This window comes from Anopheles coluzzii, chromosome 2 (genome assembly GCF_943734685.1).
Source record: "Anopheles coluzzii chromosome 2, AcolN3, whole genome shotgun sequence".
Taxonomy (NCBI): domain Eukaryota; kingdom Metazoa; phylum Arthropoda; class Insecta; order Diptera; family Culicidae; genus Anopheles; species Anopheles coluzzii.
The window spans coordinates 58,569,912-58,591,307 of NC_064670.1; the positions used below are offsets into that span (position 1 = coordinate 58,569,912).

Here is a 21,396-nt window from a genome sequence, read left to right on the forward strand (position 1 = left end):
TATAAACGTCATTTCCATATATTTTCATATTGCACCAAGATTGCGCATAAATTTTCAAGATTATATGTCGGAGATATATATATATTTTTTGACAGATAAATATATCAAACCCAAGGATAATGTATTTAGAAGGTTGATTTTTATCGCTTTTGCTGGGCGACATTGTGGGGGACATCTGTCACTCTCTGCATACAAATTTCATTACCCCGCACCAGCCCTTCCCGATTTTTATACCGGAGCCCCCAGAAGAGAAATGTCAAGTCGAGAAATTTTGCTCTGAACAACTTCACCTTGTCATTTATAACACCTTGATCATATGACTCTAGATAGTCGAAGTCTTTACAGAGAGAGTAAGCCTCTGAATACGCTGTTTCAAACAATCGTTTGAACAACATAGAAGGATACATCCCCTCTCGCAAGAAGAAGAAGAAGAAGAAGAAGAAGACCCGTTTGAAAGATAAATATATGCGCAATCTGAGATTGCGCATCATCTATTGCTACGGTAAGGCAAGATAATTGTGCTGTCACCTTTCACATTTAATATTTAATTTATTGATTTTCTTGGCTTTATCCGAAAGAATCCTTCGTTGTTTCCCATTTTTGTTGTTTTTGTTCAACATCATTGGAAATTCAATTCGCTCTATCGACGTTGACAGAAAAAAAATCTACTTGGGAGCAAATCGGAAAAGACCATGCCGAATTTAGATTTTTCGACTGGCATCCATCTATCAAACTTTGTTTGAAGGATAGATTCCAAAATCGAATGACAGAATTTTCCTCCGTTTAATAAGGCCTGTTTCGTCGCGAATAGTTTTCGGATAAAGTTTCCTTTTCTTTCTTTGGTTTTTGCTGCTAATAATTACCGAAGCCGTTGTAAGAAATTGCTGGTGATGAAGAGAGGGAAAAAGCCTTTTCGCATCCTATTTATTAATTTATGATCGATAGAGATGTGTACATCAACGGGCGCGGATGTGATCCGATCCGCAGTTCAAATCTGCACGATTCGCGTAGCTGCTCGAACATCCTCCCCACCTTGACGAATGTCAACAAAAAGTTGCTTCCTAGACTACACGTGGTTTTCGCTATCAGTTCTGAGCGGTAAAACGCATATTTTCGTGATCGGTCGCGTAATTATTCCCTTAGCCGTCTTAAGCGTAACGACGCGTACTATCTTGTCTTCACCGGGATGGATTTCAACGATACGCGCGAGAGGCCAACGAGTGGTGGGTACCCGGCAGGCAATTGACAGCTAAACTGACGGCGCCGGAGGAGGAGAAACGGGCGCCCAACCGTGCATGGCTCAGGCGCCCAACGGAAGACATGATTGGGCGTGGGGGGTACGGATGAAACGGACCTCCCGTTCTTTCGTGTATTATTTACATTCGTTTATCCGTGTATTTCTTTCATTCGGGTTGTATATCAACACAGCTTATTTTCAAATTGACCGTTACTTTATTGAAAATAAAATATTCTAAAAATACACTATTTTTCATACAAACCTTATTTAGCGCACGAAAACGTTTATCACGCAGCAGCATTCACCTGTAATTAAATTAAAACATAAAACATCAAATAAGTAAAGAAAGTTATTTGCGTTTCACACAAATTAAGCGTTGAGAATGCTATACATTACCATTAATTATGAGAAGCCAAAACAACATGTTTGTTTAATTGAACATGTTCAAACAATTTGTTGTCGTCATCGAGGACTAAGCCAGCTTCATCGTTTTGACAGCATTCCATCACCCAGATGTGATTGTCCTTCGTGATGAAGTGTAACTAGCCGACCGTACATGGTATGGCATTGATGAGAACGGCTTATCTGAAACTAAAGAAAGAAGAATAATATCAGTCAAGTGCATTTCATGCTGATCGTTCGTGATCGTTTCTTGTATGTATAAAGGAATAAGGGCGACATTTTTACATATTTTTTTCATTTGCACGCTTCCTACCCGTACCAGTGTAACCGGTGCTAGCGGACGAGCTAACACCCAATACTATGCCATAGATTTGGGCGCGGTTGCTGCCTACCTGTGGGCCCGGTATGTTTTTACAATCTCGGAACGTCACCTCTGTGGCCCAAACATCTGTGCTAGCATTTTCAGAGCGCAAGTATCGCCTTGCAATCCTAACGCGGCTACCACGACCATTCGTTCGGCGTACGTTTGCTGCAGGTGGTTGCTGTCCGCTTGGGCTTGGGTCAATATGCTGCGCTTCGTGCGGTGGTGATGATCTTGATGTTACCATTATCACTGCGACTTCCGGACGGTTGTGAGAGCCAACTGTAATTCTCACAGCACAGCTGAAATAGAAAATATAAGAGAAAAATATTGTTAGTGTAGCGCAATCCATGTAAACCATTAATTTTAATTATATCGTCAATTTGTCTTTCTCTTACATTTTACACTGACGCTAATTTCGGTAGCTTAGGTAAGCTAACAGTACGACGATGATCTGGATACCGCCAATTACCGGCTCGTAGATGCGTGAACGCATTCATCATCACTGAAGATTTTGTACCTCCATAACAGTCCGCCTCAGACGACGAAATTATTAGCAGTTGCGATCTCATACACGACGCCTAAACGCGATGAGAAAAAACACATCAAAAACGTTTTAGATGAAAAATATAATGTCGGTGTAGCTTAATAAACATTAAAATGAAATATTTATTTTGCTTTTACGCACGGCATATTAGCTGAAATGAAAAATAAACATTGTTAACCAGTTTATAAAACTGTCTTTTTATTACTTTAGATACTATCAGACTTACTTCAACTTTGCTTCAATTTAGCACGGTGGCCGGTGACCCACGGGGTTTTCCGCTGTTTCCAGTTTGTGGTAGTCCGGTGGTTTTTATAGAGCAGTGACTCCCACATTCTCCAGACGGTGCCGGAGGATGAGGAATAGAAACACCAAGAATGGGGACATAAAATGCGGGTATGTGATAAGTACAGTATCGGACAGAAAGATAGGGCATTGGGTTTTTAACGCACCGTGCACCCGTTGGGCCAAGTTTATGTGTGGTTTGTATGTGTTTGTGTTTTTGTGTGTGTGTATGTGTGTGTATGTGTGTGTGTATGTGTGTGTGCATGTGTGTGTGTGTGTGTGGATGTATGTTTGAATGTGTATTGATGTGTGTGTTTGTTTCACAAGTAGGTCGTTTCGGATAGATTTGTAAGTAGCTTTTTTGTGTTTTGGGTTAGGTTTTTGGTGTGATAAGCAGGACCACCGCCCTCGCGATCAGTGTGTTTTCGATATATTAACAATGTTACGGTCTTCTTTCGCCGTGGTCTTCTGAGGACGTCCGGTTGACTTGCGCGTTTCGGTTGTCCAAGCGCGTTTCAGTTGTCTAAGCACGTTTCGGTTGTCCGAAGCGCGTTTGCCACAAAAGTGCGCGATCGTTCCATTACGAACTCGATCCTTTTGCGCTTAATGCCAGCAGCAGCCATTCGCTTTTACATATGGCGCTGATAATCGGTACAACGTTTACCTCGACCCATTGTTACTAACATTGCTTGCTTGGACCGTCAAGAACGCGCTGGTTAAAAACTTGGACACGGCTGATCCCGTGCTCTGCCTGCGTTCTACTTCTATACGCGATGAATTACATCGTTGTCGAGCAGCGAAAACATCGCATGGATAAAAACTATCAACGACTACGCGAGTAAGCGTCTTCCCTTCAAAATCGAGAACAGAATACTGCCGCGCTCATGAAACAAAACGCCCATTGAAATGAATAACTGCGCGCCAGCTCAATGCACGCACAAAGTTTCCCATGCGCACACAACGTTCAACGCAAAGATGCACGCATGCCTTTCAATGGCGTGCACTGGAGAAACACCTGTGAGGGAATGCCGAGTTCATTGCTATTGTGCGCGTGTCCATTTCGCACCGGTGTCGCGTTCACATTCATGAAACAGCACACCTGCGTTTTCGTCCGAGGAACAAGCGCTGCTGTCGATGCAAACTTTAGTTTTTATCCAAGTGTAAACGCACAATGTTTCACATGATAACACACATAATAAGAATAATTTCAACGCAATATGACATCATGGCAAGCTATGTTTTTCAGACACAAACACGCGCACTTGCAAATACACATTAAAAAGCACACTCTCTTTCTACTACTACACACACACACACATGCACACACACACACACACACACATACACACACAAACACACACATACACACACACTCACACACATACACACACACATACACACATACACACACACAAACACGAGTAACGTGGCAAAACAAGTGCACGGTGCATTGAAAAAAAAGGGTCCTATCTTAATGTCCGATACTGTAGCTTCGTCAGTCAGATGTACCAGTCCGTGTTGTTGGACAACTTCCGACGACAAGTGCAGTGCCATCGGTGGTTCCGGTTGCAATTCCTCGTGCTATCCGTCCTCCCAGATTGCCGGTCCGTGTTGTTGTACAACTTCCGACAACAAGTGTAGTGCCTTCGGTGGTTTCAGTGGCCGGTCAGCGCGAGTCAACAAAGAATGCCAGTCCGTGTTGTTGAACAGCTGAAGGTAACGGATGAAGTGTCAGCGCTGGTCTCGAATGCCGGTGATGGTAATCATCATCGGTCAACATTACCTGGTGTTCCTGCACCATTCCGTCCGTTAGGCCAGCAACATGGACAGCAACCGTCAACTAGTACTGCTGCGCCATCAGTGGTACCGGTTGTTGATGCTCTACCGCAGGAATCAGGCATGAAGATCGGTAGACAACAGGCATTGGCGGGATCTGCAGTACCATCGATTGCATCGCTTGTCGAAGTTCATGCTCCGAAGAATCAGCGTGGTATGATGTCCGCTGTTGTAAGACAACAATTACCCTCCAGTGCTTCTGCATCGGTGATAGCGGCTGCTAGAGGATCTGTTTGTATTGTGAGCCGTACACCAGCCAAAATGATCAGCGTTAATGTTTGATGGGACTTTTCTTGCACGGTGTAGCTGGGAAGGATCGTCAGGAAAAAATAGCTTTTAGTAACTACCCAAATACAGTGCTTATTTAAGTCTATCGCCACAAACCACGTGGGAATAGACATAGATATAGAATATGATAAAGAATATTTAAAAAGAAAACTGACACATGCACCGGCAAGAGTAAACATACAGGGAAATGTTAAAACAAGCTGCCATAGAAGGAAGAAATAAACATATATTTATTTAGTTAAATCGCTCTATTTATAGTTGCTGTATATATATATATTACATATTATTTATTGATAAACACATTGCTTTTCCATTTTTATTAATTGTAATGTCCTATTGATACTATTGAAACAACTAGCACTAAATGACCGATAAAAACATTTTCTAACTACTAAATAAAACTAACTTTTCATTTATTTGACTATAACTAATTTAATTTATTTTTATAATCCCGCTACTTAACACCGTATCCCGCGATCACCGACACCAGAATGGCCTTTTTTCGCCATCGCTTCGCTCGTCTCGATTGCTTCTCACTCTCTTCTCATAAAATGTTCTCGCTGAGTGTCAGCCGCCCGAACATGCCGCCGATGCCGCCTTCAGCTCCATCTACACGTAGCCGGTTGTGTAGAGAACTTGTTGCGGCTAAGGTCGCTACATATCATTACACTTTTTTTTTTTTTAACGAAAGTGCTGCAAGAAAATTTTTTATAGTGCCGTTTTTTCATGCAAATCGATATCGCCTTATCAATTGATATCTCTGGGTTTCGCATCATTTCCGCCTGAACGACCCTCGTGGTGCAGTCTCGCTATTAATCATCTGAAGTTGCTCGTACTCGCAATATACGTAAATAGTGTCGTTTGGGGTTTGAATGTAATATTATCGTACCCTAAATTTTACTAATTTGACCTATTTCGTATTTCAGATGTTCTGTTCTGGCTTGGGGACTTATCGCTTATAACAAACGCTGGGGGAACAATTCGGTTTCTATCAATCATTCAACCTCATCCGCTCAACCTCGCCAGCTCAACCTTTCATTTCGCGTGCCTTGTTTAGTTTAGGAGTTGTTTTAACATGCCTTTTATGCCGTGTGCTTTTCGTTGGTGCCTTCAGTGTTGATATGTGTTTGCGCTTATAGTGTGTATCGCTAGGGAATGTGTATCGATTGCTCACGGGAATGTTAGCTATAGTCGCCTTTAGCTTTTTTTTTTTTTTTTTTTTTTTTTTTTTTTTTTTTTTTTTTTTAAATCCTTATTTCTATTTACAAAAATTTCTATGTATAGATATATATGAAAACTCTATAACTAAACTTATTCGCGAATTTATGATACTACGATTGAAAATTTTGCTAATTATAAGGTGTTCATATATATCTATTTACAAATCTACTTGTTGTTTGTTAGACTAACTTAACCTAGGTTATTATTATTATTTTTTTTTTTTGAATGCCTTATGTTACTCGTTAAACTTTTTTAACCTATTATTATGAACCTTTTCTATTTTTCTTCCGTTCCTTATTTCGCAAGTTTGCTCGCTCGGTATTCCTACCACTTCATAAGGCCCTTTCCAGATACCCTGCAATTTTTGTCCAACCCCCGTCTGATTATTCCTAACTAATACCATTTCTCCCCACATGGGTTGCCAATCAATCGCATTCCTATCATATTTCTCCTTGCGTTTCTCTTTTGAATTTATCAAATTATTTCTTGCTATTGAATGAATCTCTGTTAGTTTTGTAATAAGCTCTTCGCAAAAATCACTATATAATTTTTTCCTATTCTTTTCTTTATAAATTGAAGTTGGAAGTCTAGCTTTTCTCCCGAATACTAATTCATAAGGAGTAAATCCCGTAGACGAATTTATACTTGTGTTGTATTCCATTGCAAAATATGGCAACACACTGTCCCACTGTTGATAATTTTTGCCCACAAATTGTCTCAAATATATTTTGAGTTCCCTGTTGGCCCTTTCTACTAAATTTGCCTGTGGGTGGTATGCTGATGTATTTATTTTTTTTATTTTTAAGATCTTGCATGTTTCTTTCATAATCTGACTCATGAAATTTGTGCCTTGGTCCGTTACTATCTCTACTGGAGCTCCATAACGGCAAATAACCTCCTCAACAAACGCTTTTGCCACCGTTGTTGCTTCTTGGTTTTCCAGGGCTGTTACTATTAAATATCTACTAAGATCGTCTTGAATGACTAATCCATACTTGTTCCCTCTCTCTGATTCCGGCAGAACAACAATATCCATGAACATTTTTTCAAATGCCTGTTTTGACGTTGTTGTTATCTGCATGGGAATTTTATTGAACCGGCCAATTTTATTCAATTGACACGACTTGCAACCTTTAACGTGTCCCTCAATGTCTCTGTCCATTCCCTTCCAGAAAAACAACTCCTTGATCCTCTTCTTCATCCGTCTCACTCCCACATGTCCTCCCAATGGGGCATCATGAAATTCATGAAGCACAGTATTTATTTCGCTTCTCTCAATTTCAATCTTATCAGAAAATGGGTTGTAGTTCTGGAATTTGGTTACGACAGTTTGTTTAACTTTTTCTAATTGCTCTTTTCTCTTAGCTTCTTTTTCGCTTGTTTCCTTTTCCAAATCAATTTTCATTAAGTTTTCCCAGTGATCATCTTGTAAAGTAGTACTCTTACTTGCTTCTATTCTCTCTTCCCCGTTATCATTGTTAAGTTCGAGAACTACTTTTTTTTTCGTTTGCCCGCGTGTTACCACTGCAACTGTATTATTTACTTCCTCATCATGTTCGTTCTCTTTAACCTCGGGAAGCCGTGATAGGAAATCGGCAACTATATTCTCTTTACCTTTCTTATACCGAATTTCACACTCCAACCCTTGCAGTCTCAATCTCAGTCTAGACAAAACTGGAGAATTTTCCTTGAGACGCCAAATGGATACTAATGGCCTGTGGTCGGAATAAATAATAAATTTTTGACCATAAATATAATGTTTAAAATGGTCAACTGCCCAAACAATAGCTAGAAGCTCCTTTTCAATCGGGTGATACCGCTTTTCTGCTCCTACCAGAGTACGACTGGCATATGCAATTGGGCGTTCTATTGTTTTTTCATTTGTTAATACTGCTCCTAGAGCATAATCGCTGGCATCAGTAGTTATAACAAAAACATCTCCAAAATCAGGACGTACTAACAAAGGCTCAGAAATAAGCAAACTTTTTAATTTTGTAAATGCCTCATCACATCTTTCGTTCCATATAAATTTCACATTTTTCTTCAATAATTCATGTAATGGTTTACGTATATCAGAGACGTTCGGGATGAATTTTCCATAAAAATTAATAGTTCCTAAAAATGAACGTACTTCTTTAAGATTTTTTGGCGTTTGCATATTTAAAATTGCCTTTACATTTAATTGTGTTGGTTTGATGCCTTTTTCATTGATTGTGTGACCTAAATAAGTAATCTCTGTGTGAAGCAGTTTACATTTTACCGGTTCAATTTTTAAATTATGGCATTTCAATGCTTCTAATACTTTAGCTAAAGTATTGATATGCTCCTCTACTGTATCCCCAAATACAACGATGTCATCTAAATAGACAAAGGCTTTAATGGGTTGAATTGTGTAGAGCACCGTGTTCATAAGTTTTTGAAACGTAGCCGGGCTATTTTTGAGCCCCATTGGCATCCTTAAGAATTCATAATGCCCCTTAGATGTTGAAAAGGCGGTTTTTTCAGCATCTTTTGGCGCTATAGGTATTTGAAAAAACCCTGACTTTAAGTCAATTGTTGAAAATATTTTGCTGTTACCAATATTGTCCATTATATCATCAATTCTAGGAATCGGATATATGAATGGTTTAGTGATAATATTTAGCGCACGGAAATCAACGACAATCCGATATTTTTTTTGATCGTTTTCGGATTTTTTTGGTATGCACATTACCGGCGCATTCCACGGGCTTTTGCTAGGCCTGATTATATGCTGCTTTAACATTTCTTCTATTTGTTCTTCCATGATCATGTTTAATGCTGTTGGGAACCTGTATTGCCTTTTAAATATCGGGATATTGGAACTAGTTTCGATTTCATGTGTCGCTGCTTGAGTGTATGTTAATTTATCTCCCGGGAGGTAGAATATATCACTGAAGTCAGCAATAATTTTGTTTGTGCTGATTTTTGTTGCATTATTTAAATGATTTAAATTGATTTTATCCATCAATTCCTTATACCTTTCTGAACCTACTAATTCCCTATCTTTGCTCGTTTTAACTACGTCGCAATCTGCGAGTTGCTTCTCTATGTGTGGGAGCAATTCGAAATTTCCTTTTTGAGTGTTATCACTGTTTTCAAAAAGGGTACCGTCTATTTGCTCTAATTCTTCCATATTTTTTTTTTATATTCTCGTCTGCGGTATTTAATGGTTCAGTATTTAATGGCTTCTTCAGATAAATTATTTGAAAATTCGATCCGATGCACATTGTATATTTTTTTAAAAAATCTGCTCCAATTATAGCTGGAACGCTAAGTTTTTCTAGTATATAAAATTTTATAGGGTATACAAAATTGCCAATATGTAGTTTTAAAAACATGGACCCTTCAGTATTTGATAAGGATCCATCGAAACTTGATAAAGTTACTTTATCATTGTGATTCATAAAATCTAAACCTAGCTCTTTTGCTATATCCAAACTCAAGGCGTTGAAACAGGCTCCCGAATCAATTAAAAAATTCACCATTTTCTTATTTACATTTTGCGACAAAATTTTAGCCATTAACCTACCGTCTCTAGTGCATTCAATATTAAGCGGTTCACATTCATCTATGGGAGTACTGTGTAGTGTTTGCTTCGTCTCCTTACACGTCTCTGTTTGTAAACCAACAGAAAACATGTTATTTTGTTTTAAGGGAACACTAGTTTTAGTGTTAAAATCAACTAGTGTTCCTTGTATCAGTTTTTTGTATGCATGTTTTGATATGCTTGCTTTTGGTAAGTATATTGAGAAGGCCCTTGTGAAAATTTATGTGCATAGTAGTTTTGTGATGATGGTGGACAGGTGTTTTCATAATGGTGTTGTGGTGGTTGTGTGTACTGATTTCTATTTTGGTAATAGTGTTTTCGTGGATGTTGTGTATAATTATTTTTATAAGATGCAAAATATCTATTTGGCTGAGCTAAACTACTGTTGAAGTAAGTGTTATTTTGGTTATGTGTAGTGCTATTATGTTGTGGTTGACCATCATAATTGAAGTTAGTGTTATTTTGGTTATGTGTAGTGCTATTATGTTGTGGTTGACCAAAATCACAGGTATCTAAATTGTTAGTGTTGTTATGATCGCAGCGTGAGGCACTACTATTATTCATTAGTGTATAGGGCTGGTTTCCTCCATACGTTGTGTTGTGGCCCATTGAACGATTATTAAAACTATTGTTTTGACTCGCATTGTAGGTCTCATCATATTCATTATTTGGTACCGGTGTTTGCGAGCGATTTAGTCTAGCCTCAATTTTCCGAATATGTTCGATTTGAACAACTTCATCTTCCAGGTATTCCAACAAGTCATCAAATTCCAAGTGTTTATTGGTTCTGGCTAAAGTTTGCAATTCTGGGTTTCTTAATCCGGCTAAAAAGTGAATTTTTAAATTTTTTTGTGCGTAAGAATCTTCACTGTTTTTCGTATCGATGTTCATTATATTTTGTTTTAACCTTGCCACCCTTTCTTTATATTGAGTGAAAGGTTCATTGACTCCTTGCTGCAAAGTTTCCACTTGTTGGAAAATGGCTTCTACACTCATTTTTTCTCCAAAAAGCTTTATTAAATTTAATTTAACATTCGCCCACGTATCATCTAATATGCGACTGAAAAATCCAGCAGCATTTCCTTTTAATTTGAACATAACCGTTCTAATTAAATCCTCTTCCGATTCGCCTCTTGGTATCTGATTCGCAAAATATTCCACTTGAAATAAAAATCCATCTAATTCCTTTGCAGCTCCGTGATATTCAGGAATGCATAGCATTGCCTTTTCCGTTGGGAATTCGTAAGCCATTTTTGAAAATGACGCGTTCAACGCTCTATCGATTTCAAGGCTTTGATTTAATAATTCTCCTTTGAGAACTTGGAGGCGTTTTTGGTAATTATATTGTGTGTTTAGACAACTTTCACTATTTGCCGTGGAGTTTAGTTGCGGTAATGATGGATTAATATTATTTACACTTTTTGAATGAACCTGAACAGATCTGTTCCTAAGTGCCAACACCCTTGGGTTCATTACCCTCTACGTAAGCGTAAAGAATGAAGGATTAATAAAAAATGATACTTAAACTACTGTACCAACTACCCCTTACTGCTTATTATTACTAAGTTGATACTTTTAAGGAAACTTGTTGAGAAAAAAAAATGAAAATTTACACTTATTTCACTAATTATCACTTAATCACTAACAAGCTACGATTTTCCCTTCACCACTTACCCAAAAAATTTTTTTTTTCCTTCACCACTATACCTGATTCATACACCAGCCAGAATTAGCGTTATTTGCGCTACTAAGTATGCGCTTTACCGCTGTCACCAGATGAAACAACTAGCACTAAATGACCGATAAAAACATTTTCTAACTACTAAATAAAACTAACTTTTCATTTATTTGACTATAACTAATTTAATTTATTTTTATAATCCCGCTACTTAACACCGTATCCCGCGATCACCGACACCAGAATGGCCTTTTTTCGCCATCGCTTCGCTCGTCTCGATTGCTTCTCACTCTCTTCTCATAAAATGTTCTCGCTGAGTGTCAGCCGCCCGAACATGCCGCCGATGCCGCCTTCAGCTCCATCTACACGTAGCCGGTTGTGTAGAGAACTTGTTGCGGCTAAGGTCGCTACACTATATTACACCTTTTATCTATTCTTCTCTAATTATACAAATGAAATGAAAAATTGTAGCTTTGGTAGCTTTCAGGGGTTAATATAGGACTTGTTTAAGATAAAAAATGTAAAATGGCTGTTGGTTTCATTTCGCAAATCACTAACAGCCATCGCGTTTTTGCTCCTATCATTTATTGTACTTTATTGCCAACCGTTTGACGATTGACACAGGTGCTAATTTCAAACGTCTTCGTCTTATAAGGAGGAACAACGCTAGCCATATTCCGGAAAATAAATAATGCTGTTGCATCTTAATAGATATAAACAAAGTGTGTTAACAGCGATAACACGATTACACGACGACAATACGACCATAGCAAACTCTGGTGTCAATCGTCGCGGTGAAGCAACAGCAACTAAACCCGAGAAAGGCCGGGATAAGCTGTTCCGTTAGAGCAATTTTCTAAAAAGAACAAAAAAAAAATGTCGATGGAGCGCTAATGCTCAAATTAATAAATAAACGAATTAATGAATAATTAGATAAACACATGCATTCATAAGCTATATATAAATGTTACCATCGATTGTTTACAACGATGTTCACAGTGTGCCGTAACTCTCTTCAATTCCCAAACTTGATATAATTTCCACCTGAAACGAAATGCTCATCCGGTTGTTGCTCTGACCGCGCAGTTCCCATAAGGCCCGCACCGACGATCCAAGGTTGTAAACAAAAATAAGGATAAGAAATCTAAAAGTAAAAATAATTAAAGTTTCCTTACCATCATGCCCACTTCTTTGATGGCTTTTCAATATCCTTCGCATGAAATCCGCTGGGTGCATACGAGGTGAATCGGATTTGTGTGCTTGGATTGTGGATTGCGGATTTGTGTGTCTTCGGACAGCTTGGAACACTTCTGAAGGACACTGATAACATCGATTATTCATAATGTTAAACGGCAAATTTTATCCGATTAGTTATTTAATTGCAGCGTAATGAAAAATTACAAATACAACAACTTTAATTAACATACCTTCCTGCGGAGGCAAATAGCTGCACGTATCTAACCTCCATCTATCGTTTTCTCCTGGTAAACGATAAGGACACCCAAAAATATGGAAAATTAGATAGATTTAACCGAACATTAGACGGATACGCATACATATTTCTAATTTATAACACTTTAGCACACATTTTTGCTTCACACTAAGCACAACAAACTAACATAGGACGCTTCAATATTTCAACGCTTCAATATTCGCCAACAGCACACAAGTGAATAGCACCATTGGTCATTACTTTTAAGTTCACATTACAAACTTTAACACTGAAATTATGCAACTAAAATACATGTTTATCACAAAGACGCTTCTGCATCAAACTTTTTCACTTTGTAAACATAACCTCGATCCATCTTCGCTGCCTAAAATTACACACACACATCCACACACTGTACGTCGTCACATGCCGTTTGGTGCTGTTACACGCACACAGTTGCAGTTCATCAGCGCTCGTCCGTGTTTCTTGCTGCTCTTCCATGCGTTTCAACGCCCCTCGCCCTAGTATGAAACGTCAATTGCCTGCCGGGTGTTGCTGTTGTTGCTGCCACCACTTGCATAACATTTCTGCATTTCTTGTAGATACTCAGTGGCCCAATGCTTCCAAAAACGCTGAACCAAAAACTGCCACTTCTGAAGATCATCTAGCGTGCAGGATTTCAGCTGGGTGTAGTCCGGTTCAGGCACGGCGAACATCGATGTGCCAATAAGGAAGTGTGCCGGTGTGAGTGCAGCTAGCTCGTTGGGATCGTCGGACAAAGGCAACAGCGGACGGGAATTCATCGCTGCTTCGTTTTGGTGGAGCACAGTGCAGTAGCCTTCGTACGACAGCCGCGTATTGCCCAGGTGACGATAGAGGTGTCGCTTCGCCGTCTTTACTGCTGCTTCCCATAATCCGCCGAAGTGTGGAGCCTTTGGTGGGTTGAAATGCCAAGTGATTCCCCGGTCAGCGCATCTAGTAGCCACGGTGTTGCGGTGTTGTTCGTCGTTGAACAGCTCAAAAAGCTCCTTCAGTTCACGTTCTGCGCCTTCGAAGTTTTTCCCATTATCAGAATGGATGTGGGCTGGCAATCCGCGTCGTGATGTGAATCGGCGTAGCGCTGCTAAGAATCCCGCCGTTGTGAGGTCTCCTACGAGTTCCAAATGCACAGCTTTCGTAGCGAAACACACGAAAACGCACAGATAGCTCTTAGTAGCTGCTGCCTTCCGGTGCGCTGGCTTCAAGTAGAATGGACCGGCGTAATCCACTCCGGTTACAGAAAAAGGTCGGCTCGGTGTGATGCGGGATGGTGGAAGCTGGTCAACCGGCTGCCGGGCGAGTGCGGGATCTTGCCGAATACAGCGGAAGCAGTTTCTTGCAATGCTTTTTACCAAGCGACGTCCGTCCAGTGGCCAATACAGTTCTCTAATGCGGGATAGCAATAGCCTTCCACTAGCATGTTTCATCTCTTCATGATAATCTTCCGCAAGTAGACGGGTGAATTTGTGGTTCTTCGGTAGAACAGCTGGATGGTTGGACTGATACGGTAGTTGCGACAAGTTCAATCGTCCTCCCACCCGTATTACTTCTTCTGTATCCAGGAATGGGGTAAGTTTTCGTAAAGGTGATTGTTTCATCAATGCTTCTCCCTTTTTTAGCTGCTTGATTTCCGCGGAAAATGCATCTTGCTGGGCTAGTCTGCAAAGCACAGTTTTTGCAGCATCCACGTACTTGGGCGTGATCGTCTTGGATGCATTGGTGTGCGGTATCGGTCGCTGTGATCGTGCCTTCTGCTTGGTGTTGCGCACAAACCGTATGCAGTATGCAATGATGCGTACCATTCTGGTGAAGGATGAAGAAATACCAAACCATGGATGAGTTTGTGTACAAACTAAAGCGGCACTCACCTGGCATGTTTCTAGGTCCGCCTCATCGCTTGGTTCTGGATCTGAGCTGGGCCAATGGGACGAAGGTTGCACAAGCCAATCTGGACCGTTATTCCAAAGCTGATTCTGCGTGAAGTGTGCTGCCGACATGCCTCGGGAAACCAAGTCAGCAGGATTGGATGTGCCAGGAACGTGCCTCCATTGCCTTGGATGAGAGTAGTGTTGCACCTCAGCTACTCGATTTGCCACGAACGTCTTCCAGGAGTTGGGAGGTGACGCAATCCATTTTAGCGTCACTGTTGAGTCGGACCAGAAAAACGATTCGGCGCACACGATCTGCATTGCCTCCTTGACGCGATGATGCAGATGGGCGCCCAGGACAGCTGCGCTAAGTTCAAGCCTCGGCAACGTGACGCGCTTCAGTGGTGCCACTCGAGACTTCGAAGCTAATAGGCTGATGCGGACTTCTCCCGCCACGTTTTCACAACGAGCGTAGACACATACTCCGTAGGCGGCCTCAGAAGCATCGGTAAATGTGTGAAATTCTACTGTTGCATCTGGTAAGAGAGCGTAACGGTTAGTCCTGTACTCGGATAACGTTTTCCAGTCGCTCTGAATCGCCTTCCATTTTTTACAGATTTGATAAGGAACAGGTTCATCCCAGTCGGATTTGAGTAGCCATAGCTCCTGCATCAGCATCTTAGCACGCACGATCACCGATGCTATCAATCCGAGCGGATCGTACATTTTGGCAACGCTCGACAAAATAGATCGCTTGGTCGACGTGGCTTCATCAGCCTCAGTGTTGGATTCAAAACACAGCTCATCCGATTCAGGCTTCCACCAGATGCCGAGTGCCTTGACCGTCTCGTTGGGTATAAAATGCAGCGATGAGTGTGTGCCGATATACTCGGTGCTTAAGCCGGAGAGCACGCTCAGATTGTTTGATGTCCACTTGCGCAACTCAAACCCACCTTTGGCAAGTAGCGCTGATAACTCCTTACGCAGCTGAACAGCTTCGCGAACGTTATTGGCACCACCAATGAAGTCGTCCACGTAAAAGTTTCGTTTCAGGGCTGCAGGTGCAAGCGCATACTCAGTCCCTTCATCATCTGCTAGTTGGATAAGTGTGCGTGTAGCCAGAAACGAGGAAGGTGCTAGTCCGTATGTAACGGTGTTGAGCTCATATACTTGGATCGGAGCTTGCGGCGAAAATCGAAAGAATATGCGCACCAATCGACGATCATCAGAATGAAGCAATATTTGTCGGTACATTTTAGCTATATCTCCCACAAGTGCTATTTGGTAGGTGCGGAATCGCAACACAATATCAAGCAGCTCGTCCTGCACGATTGGACCAACACATAGAATGTCATTCAAGGAATAACCGGTGCTTGTTTTTGCAGATCCGTCGAACACGACCCTTACTTTCGTGGTGGTACTGGAGGCTTTAAATACGGGATGGTGCGGTAGGTAGTACGCCCGTTCATCCCCACTATCTTTGTTCATGAGCGACATGTGCCCCAGCTCCAAATACTCCTTCATGAAGGCATGATAGTCTTGAGCTGTGGGTTGCTGTAAACGAAGTAGCCGCGTGTAATCGAAGTAGTCTTTAATAGATTTAGGAACGATCGTTTCATTACAAGTTAGTCGCAAATCAACCATTGACGAGAACGGTCGCATAAAAGAGAAACTTGTTAAAATAAAAAACTTCCAAAGTATTTCAAAGAACAGAGTTCCTTTAGGTTATGGGCTCCTCTGTAAAGGAAGGTGCTGGCATTCCCCAGCTGAATGGAACGAACTACGGAAAATGGCGTTTTCGAGTTCGTTTGTTCTTGGAAGCTTCGGAAGTTTGGGAGGCGCTCGAAGAAGACGTGCCTGAGGCGGTCGGAGAACCGCGGAACAAGTTTTTGCGAATGGACCGGAAGGCAAAATCCTTGCTGGTTGGATTTGTTGGAGACGATTGTCTAGCCATAGTCGAAGAAAAGGGAACAGCCAAGGAAATGTGGAAAGCCCTTGAAGACACTTTTGCGAAGAAGTCGGGGGCAAGCCAGACGATCTTGCGCAAACGACTGGCCACGTTACGCATGAAGGAAGGGTGTTCTATGCGAAGTCATTTTGCCGAATTCGACGAGCTAGTGCGACAGTTGAAAAATGCAGGTGCGAAAATGCAAGAGAACGATTTGGTATCGCAACTTTTTTTAACGTTGCCGGATAGCTACGATCCTCTTGTGACAGCCCTTGAAAATATCCAAGATAAAGACCTCTCATTAGAAATGGTGAAACATCGGTTACTAGGAGAAGAGTCTAAGCGAGTCGACAGGGTGGACTACTATGTCGAAGAAAATTCAACCGCTTTTATCGGTGGAAGTAATCAGATGAAGAAATTCAAAGGAAGATGTTACCGGTGTGGAAAATTAGGCCACATGCAAAAGGATTGCCGATCCAAGATGGAAAACAGAAATGCTAACTCTGTTGTGGCAGGCAAAACTGTGAGTTTCATGGTGAAACCTCAGTGTGAAGTGGAAGAAAAAGAGCAAGCAATACATTCATTTGTAATCGATTCCGGATGCAGTGACCACTTCATCAACAACATCAAATACCTTCAAAACATTCGAAAATTGAAAGAACCGTTTATCGTTGATGTTGCCAAAGACGGTGTAACTTTAGTCGGAGAATACGAAGGTACCGTGCGTGGAAAAACGAAAGAAGGCGTTATTTTAGAAATGAAGAATGTTATTTATTTACCTGAGTTGAGAAGTAACTTAGTTTCAGTAAAGAAAATGACGCATGCTGGAATCGATGTGCTTTTCACTCGTGAAGATGGCTTTGAAAAAGCCCTAATGAAGCTAGAGAAGGATGTAATTGGCGTTGCTCATATGAAACAAAATCTTTGAGCTAGAGTTGCAGTTAGAAACGAGACGATCTGCAAATATGTGTATGACAGCGGTGAGTACACTAAAGCCTCGTAATGAATATTTTCGATTTCAAGCTACAGGCATGGTGATGCAAAACTGTATGGTAGACGGTCGCGATCGAAAATCAACACATTTTTGCGACGCATGCCGAGAACCATATAAAAAAAATCAAGAATTGGCCTTTATCTCATTGGATAACGACACTTGTGGTTCTGAAAATCGAGATGTAAAATTCCCTTTTCATGAACAGCGGGACAATGACCGTTTTCAGCAAGAGGGGGAAATGGTCGGAAAAGATAATGCTGCCAACGGTTTGCAAGTGCATCAAAAGTTAGTCGATATTGAAGAGAATAATGAGGAATATTTTGAAATATTAAGCGATAAAGGAATACGTGAAAAAGAAAATGGCGAAAGGGAAGAACCGATAACTTCAAAACTCAGCGCAAACGTAAGTCATTATAATTGTGAAATTAGGAAGAAAGCTATCAAAGGTGAATCGTTAACATCAAGGCCTGATTTTAAAGTAGCATTTCTTCATGGAAAACTGCCTGAAGCTCCTCCTGGTTTGTTGAGGCAATTCTTGGGCTTGTTACAGGATGTTGGATTGAAAGTAATGACATTGATTCGAACCCTTCCGAAGCTACATACCAATAAGGCATTAGAAGCTGGTTGATTGAAAGTCTTGAGGAAGAAACTTGGGATGAACGATCGAGAGGGGGTGTAAACGAAGTAGCCGCGTGTAATCGAAGTAGTCTTTAATAGATTTAGGAACGATCGTTTCATTACAAGTTAGTCGCAAATCAACCATTGACGAGAACGGTCGCATAAAAGAGAAACTTGTTAAAAATAAAAAAAAACTTCCAAAGTATTTCAAAGAACAGAGTTCCTTTAGTTGCGTTCTAGCCTCCTCTCCAGCAGCTCGAAGCGTCTCAAAGCGGTAGTTTTAGACAGGCCAAGCTTTTCCGTGAAGTCGGTCTGTTTGGGCGGTGTGTGCGGCATATTGCACAACGGGCATTTATTAACATCGCGGTCAGTGGTAGCAAAACTAGCAGTGCGCGGAAAAATGGTGCGTCTTGGTGGTATCGGTGTTTCTATAGGTGATGGTTCGGGTTTGTTTACTAATAGCGTCTCGAGTACGCGCATACGGCGGTGCAAAAAGGCAATCAACGAATCGTAGCTCGGATTGTCATTGGTCGAAGCAAATTCTTCCCAATCGCGCAATGTGTTAGAGGGCAATTTTGTGCAAAGTAAATGCTCTAATATGCTGCTCCAGCCGTCAGTTTTCTCTCCCAAGTGATTTAGGGTTTTTTTGTGACGCTCGAACTCGTCCACTAACTGGTGCAGGGTTGTCGCACTTTCCCTCTTTGCTGGTGTGATGCCGAACATCGCTTGCAAGTGGCGTTTTTTCAGCAGATATTCATTCGAATATCGCTCAGCGAGTGTTTTCCAAGCTAATTCATAGCTGGAGGCGCTTATTGTAATGGCCTCGATCACTTGCGCTGCTTCACCTTTTAGGGCTGCGCGTAGATAATGGAATTTTTGTATTGGCGGCAAATCAACATTATCGTGAATCAAACACTCAAAGGTATCCCTAAAGGTCAGCCATTGCATATAATCGCCGTCAAACTCCGGCAGAGCGATGGTGGGCAGTTTTATGCCTTGTAGCGGGTTCCTACCGGCTCCTTGCTGCGACACTTCGCTGCGCGGAATTTCTCTATATTTCGCTTTCAATGCCGATTGAACGCGAATCAAGCGCCGTTCAAAATCCTCCCTAAGGGCGGCATTGTGTGTCATCTCTTCAGCAGTGGTTGCACTGTCCTCCAGCTGCTGTTGAAGGCTCCCCCAATCCTTGCATATTTGGTCAAATTTGGCCATACGAGTTTCCACCTCGATAGAATCCCTATCGGGCTGGTAGTTTTGAAGAAACTCTTCGTAACGGGCCAAAATGGCAATCAAAATCGTTCGTCTCGACGACAAAATAAGCGGTTGAGCTGACATCTTACTAAAACTGCGATTATCGTGTACGCGAGTGTAGTGTAAAGTGCAGTGTAACGGTCGGGCAGTGAAAGGCAAAGGTGTTTAGCACTTTATCAAAAAAATTGCGAATATTCAGGCTATCGGCACAATCCTGGTCACGGCACCAATGTTTCGTCGCGAATAGTTTTCGGATAAAGTTTCCTTTTCTTTCTTTGGTTTTTGCTGCTAATAATTACCGAAGCCGTTGTAAGAAATTGCTGGTGATGAAGAGAGGGAAAAAGCCTTTTCGCCCTCTATTTACAGTAGAACGTCGATTATCCGGGGGCGGATTAACCGGCGGGCGGCTTAACCGTGCGCATAAATGTGACAGCTTTTCAAACGTACGGCGAACATTTGCAGCGTTAGTCAAGTGGGCAACCAGTTTTTTGTGCAACTCTGTAGTGTTTAGTGGTATTTTCGAAATTCATGTTTGCCCATGAAAAGTTGCCAAACCTATAGTTATTGAATAAAATAATATTCTACAAACTGTAGAAATTAGAAATTCGAATTTGTATATACCTCACACATACACCTTGACATCCTTACACATACACCTTTTCTATATGTACATCTTGTTTGTGCGATCACACCTAGGTTTAAGTATCTCAGGCAATACTGTCAAATAGAGATGTCATTCGTGATTGAGCGCTAAAACAGAAAACACGCAATTCTTCAGCCTTCAGTTAATTCTTCCGAAATTAAGAAAGATTACAATTCAGAAGTGGGATAAACCGTTTGTGCCGAAAAATGCTTACAAAAGAGGAACTTCTTTGTGCTTTGGAAGTTGCTAACATCGAAGTGCCTCCGAAAGCAACTTTACCACAACTACGCATGTTGTACGAGCAAAGTGTACCGAAAAACAAAATGGAGGAACAATCAACCCAGAATTTCATTCCTCAAAGAGTGTGTGCAGATGAAGACGAAGTGACGAACAATGGAAACCACGTTGCAGCAGCCGCCATCTTGATGAAAGACAAAGCTGCTCCGACATCTTCGACGCAAGGTGCTTCATTCGACGCAACTTCTCATCAATTGGAATTAATGGCGCTACGAGCAAAAATTATGGAAATGGAACAGCGGCAGACGTTTACGGATGGTCGATTGGTTCATCCCGAGGAGTTGAAACATTTGATACCGGAATTTTCTGACGGCCTCGGTATCAATAAGTGGATCAATACGATTCGCTACAATAGCGAATTATATGGATGGCAGGATCGCACGATGCTTTTATATGCAGGCAGTCGGTTGACTGGAGCAGCAAGCGAATGGTACAATGGCTTCCGTAACACTTTGAAGACATTCGACGAATTCGCTGACACAATTAAAAAGGCTTTTCCTGATCGCTGTAACGAAGCCGTTATTCATAGCCAATTAGCATCGGTCTACAAGAAAATTTCTGAGTCGTACACAAGCTATGTATACCGAGTAAATGCGCTGGGAATGTCAGGCCACGTGAGTGAGGAGGCTATCATAACTTATGTCATCAGAGGACTTTCTCGTGACCCTCTCTATGATAGCCTTGTGACCAAGGATTACCGCGATATTTACGACCTGATTGACAACATTAAGCGATATGAATCCCATCTTCTGTTGCGCAAAAACCCAGAACACCGCAGCCCATCTCACATCAACACCATTTCCCCGAGACCGATTCCACCAAGACAAACGACGACAGAACCTCTTCGATGTTATAACTGCTCGAATCATGGACATCATTCATCGCA

The 21,396-nt window shown here is 41.3% G+C and overlaps 2 protein-coding genes across 2 annotated transcripts; both read right to left on the minus strand.

Moving 5' to 3' along the window:
* Window positions 1–881: 881 nt before the first annotated feature.
* LOC120951644 (uncharacterized) lies at window positions 882–16,403 on the minus strand. The gene is made up of 5 exons (XM_049610987.1): window positions 2,774–16,403; window positions 2,399–2,698; window positions 2,032–2,302; window positions 1,634–1,828; window positions 882–1,542 (listed from the first exon to the last, which is right to left on the minus strand). Exon 1 carries the CDS (start codon window positions 16,401–16,403, stop codon window positions 13,374–13,376), a length of 3,030 nt encoding a protein of 1,009 aa, XP_049466944.1. The 3' UTR covers window positions 882–1,542; window positions 1,634–1,828; window positions 2,032–2,302; window positions 2,399–2,698; window positions 2,774–13,373.
* Window positions 16,404–18,544: 2,141 nt separating this feature from the next.
* LOC125908302 (uncharacterized) lies at window positions 18,545–19,654 on the minus strand. Its single transcript, XM_049610988.1, has one exon. It carries the CDS (start codon window positions 19,652–19,654, stop codon window positions 18,545–18,547), a length of 1,110 nt encoding a protein of 369 aa, XP_049466945.1.
* Window positions 19,655–21,396: the final 1,742 nt, after the last annotated feature.

Excerpts from the sequence above, each read along its gene's own strand:
- LOC120951644 (XM_049610987.1), bottom strand. The coding sequence starts at position 16,403 with ATGGTTGATTTGCGACTAACTTGTAATGAAACGATCGTTCCTAAATCT.
- LOC125908302 (XM_049610988.1), bottom strand. The coding sequence starts at position 19,654 with ATGTCAGCTCAACCGCTTATTTTGTCGTCGAGACGAACGATTTTGATT.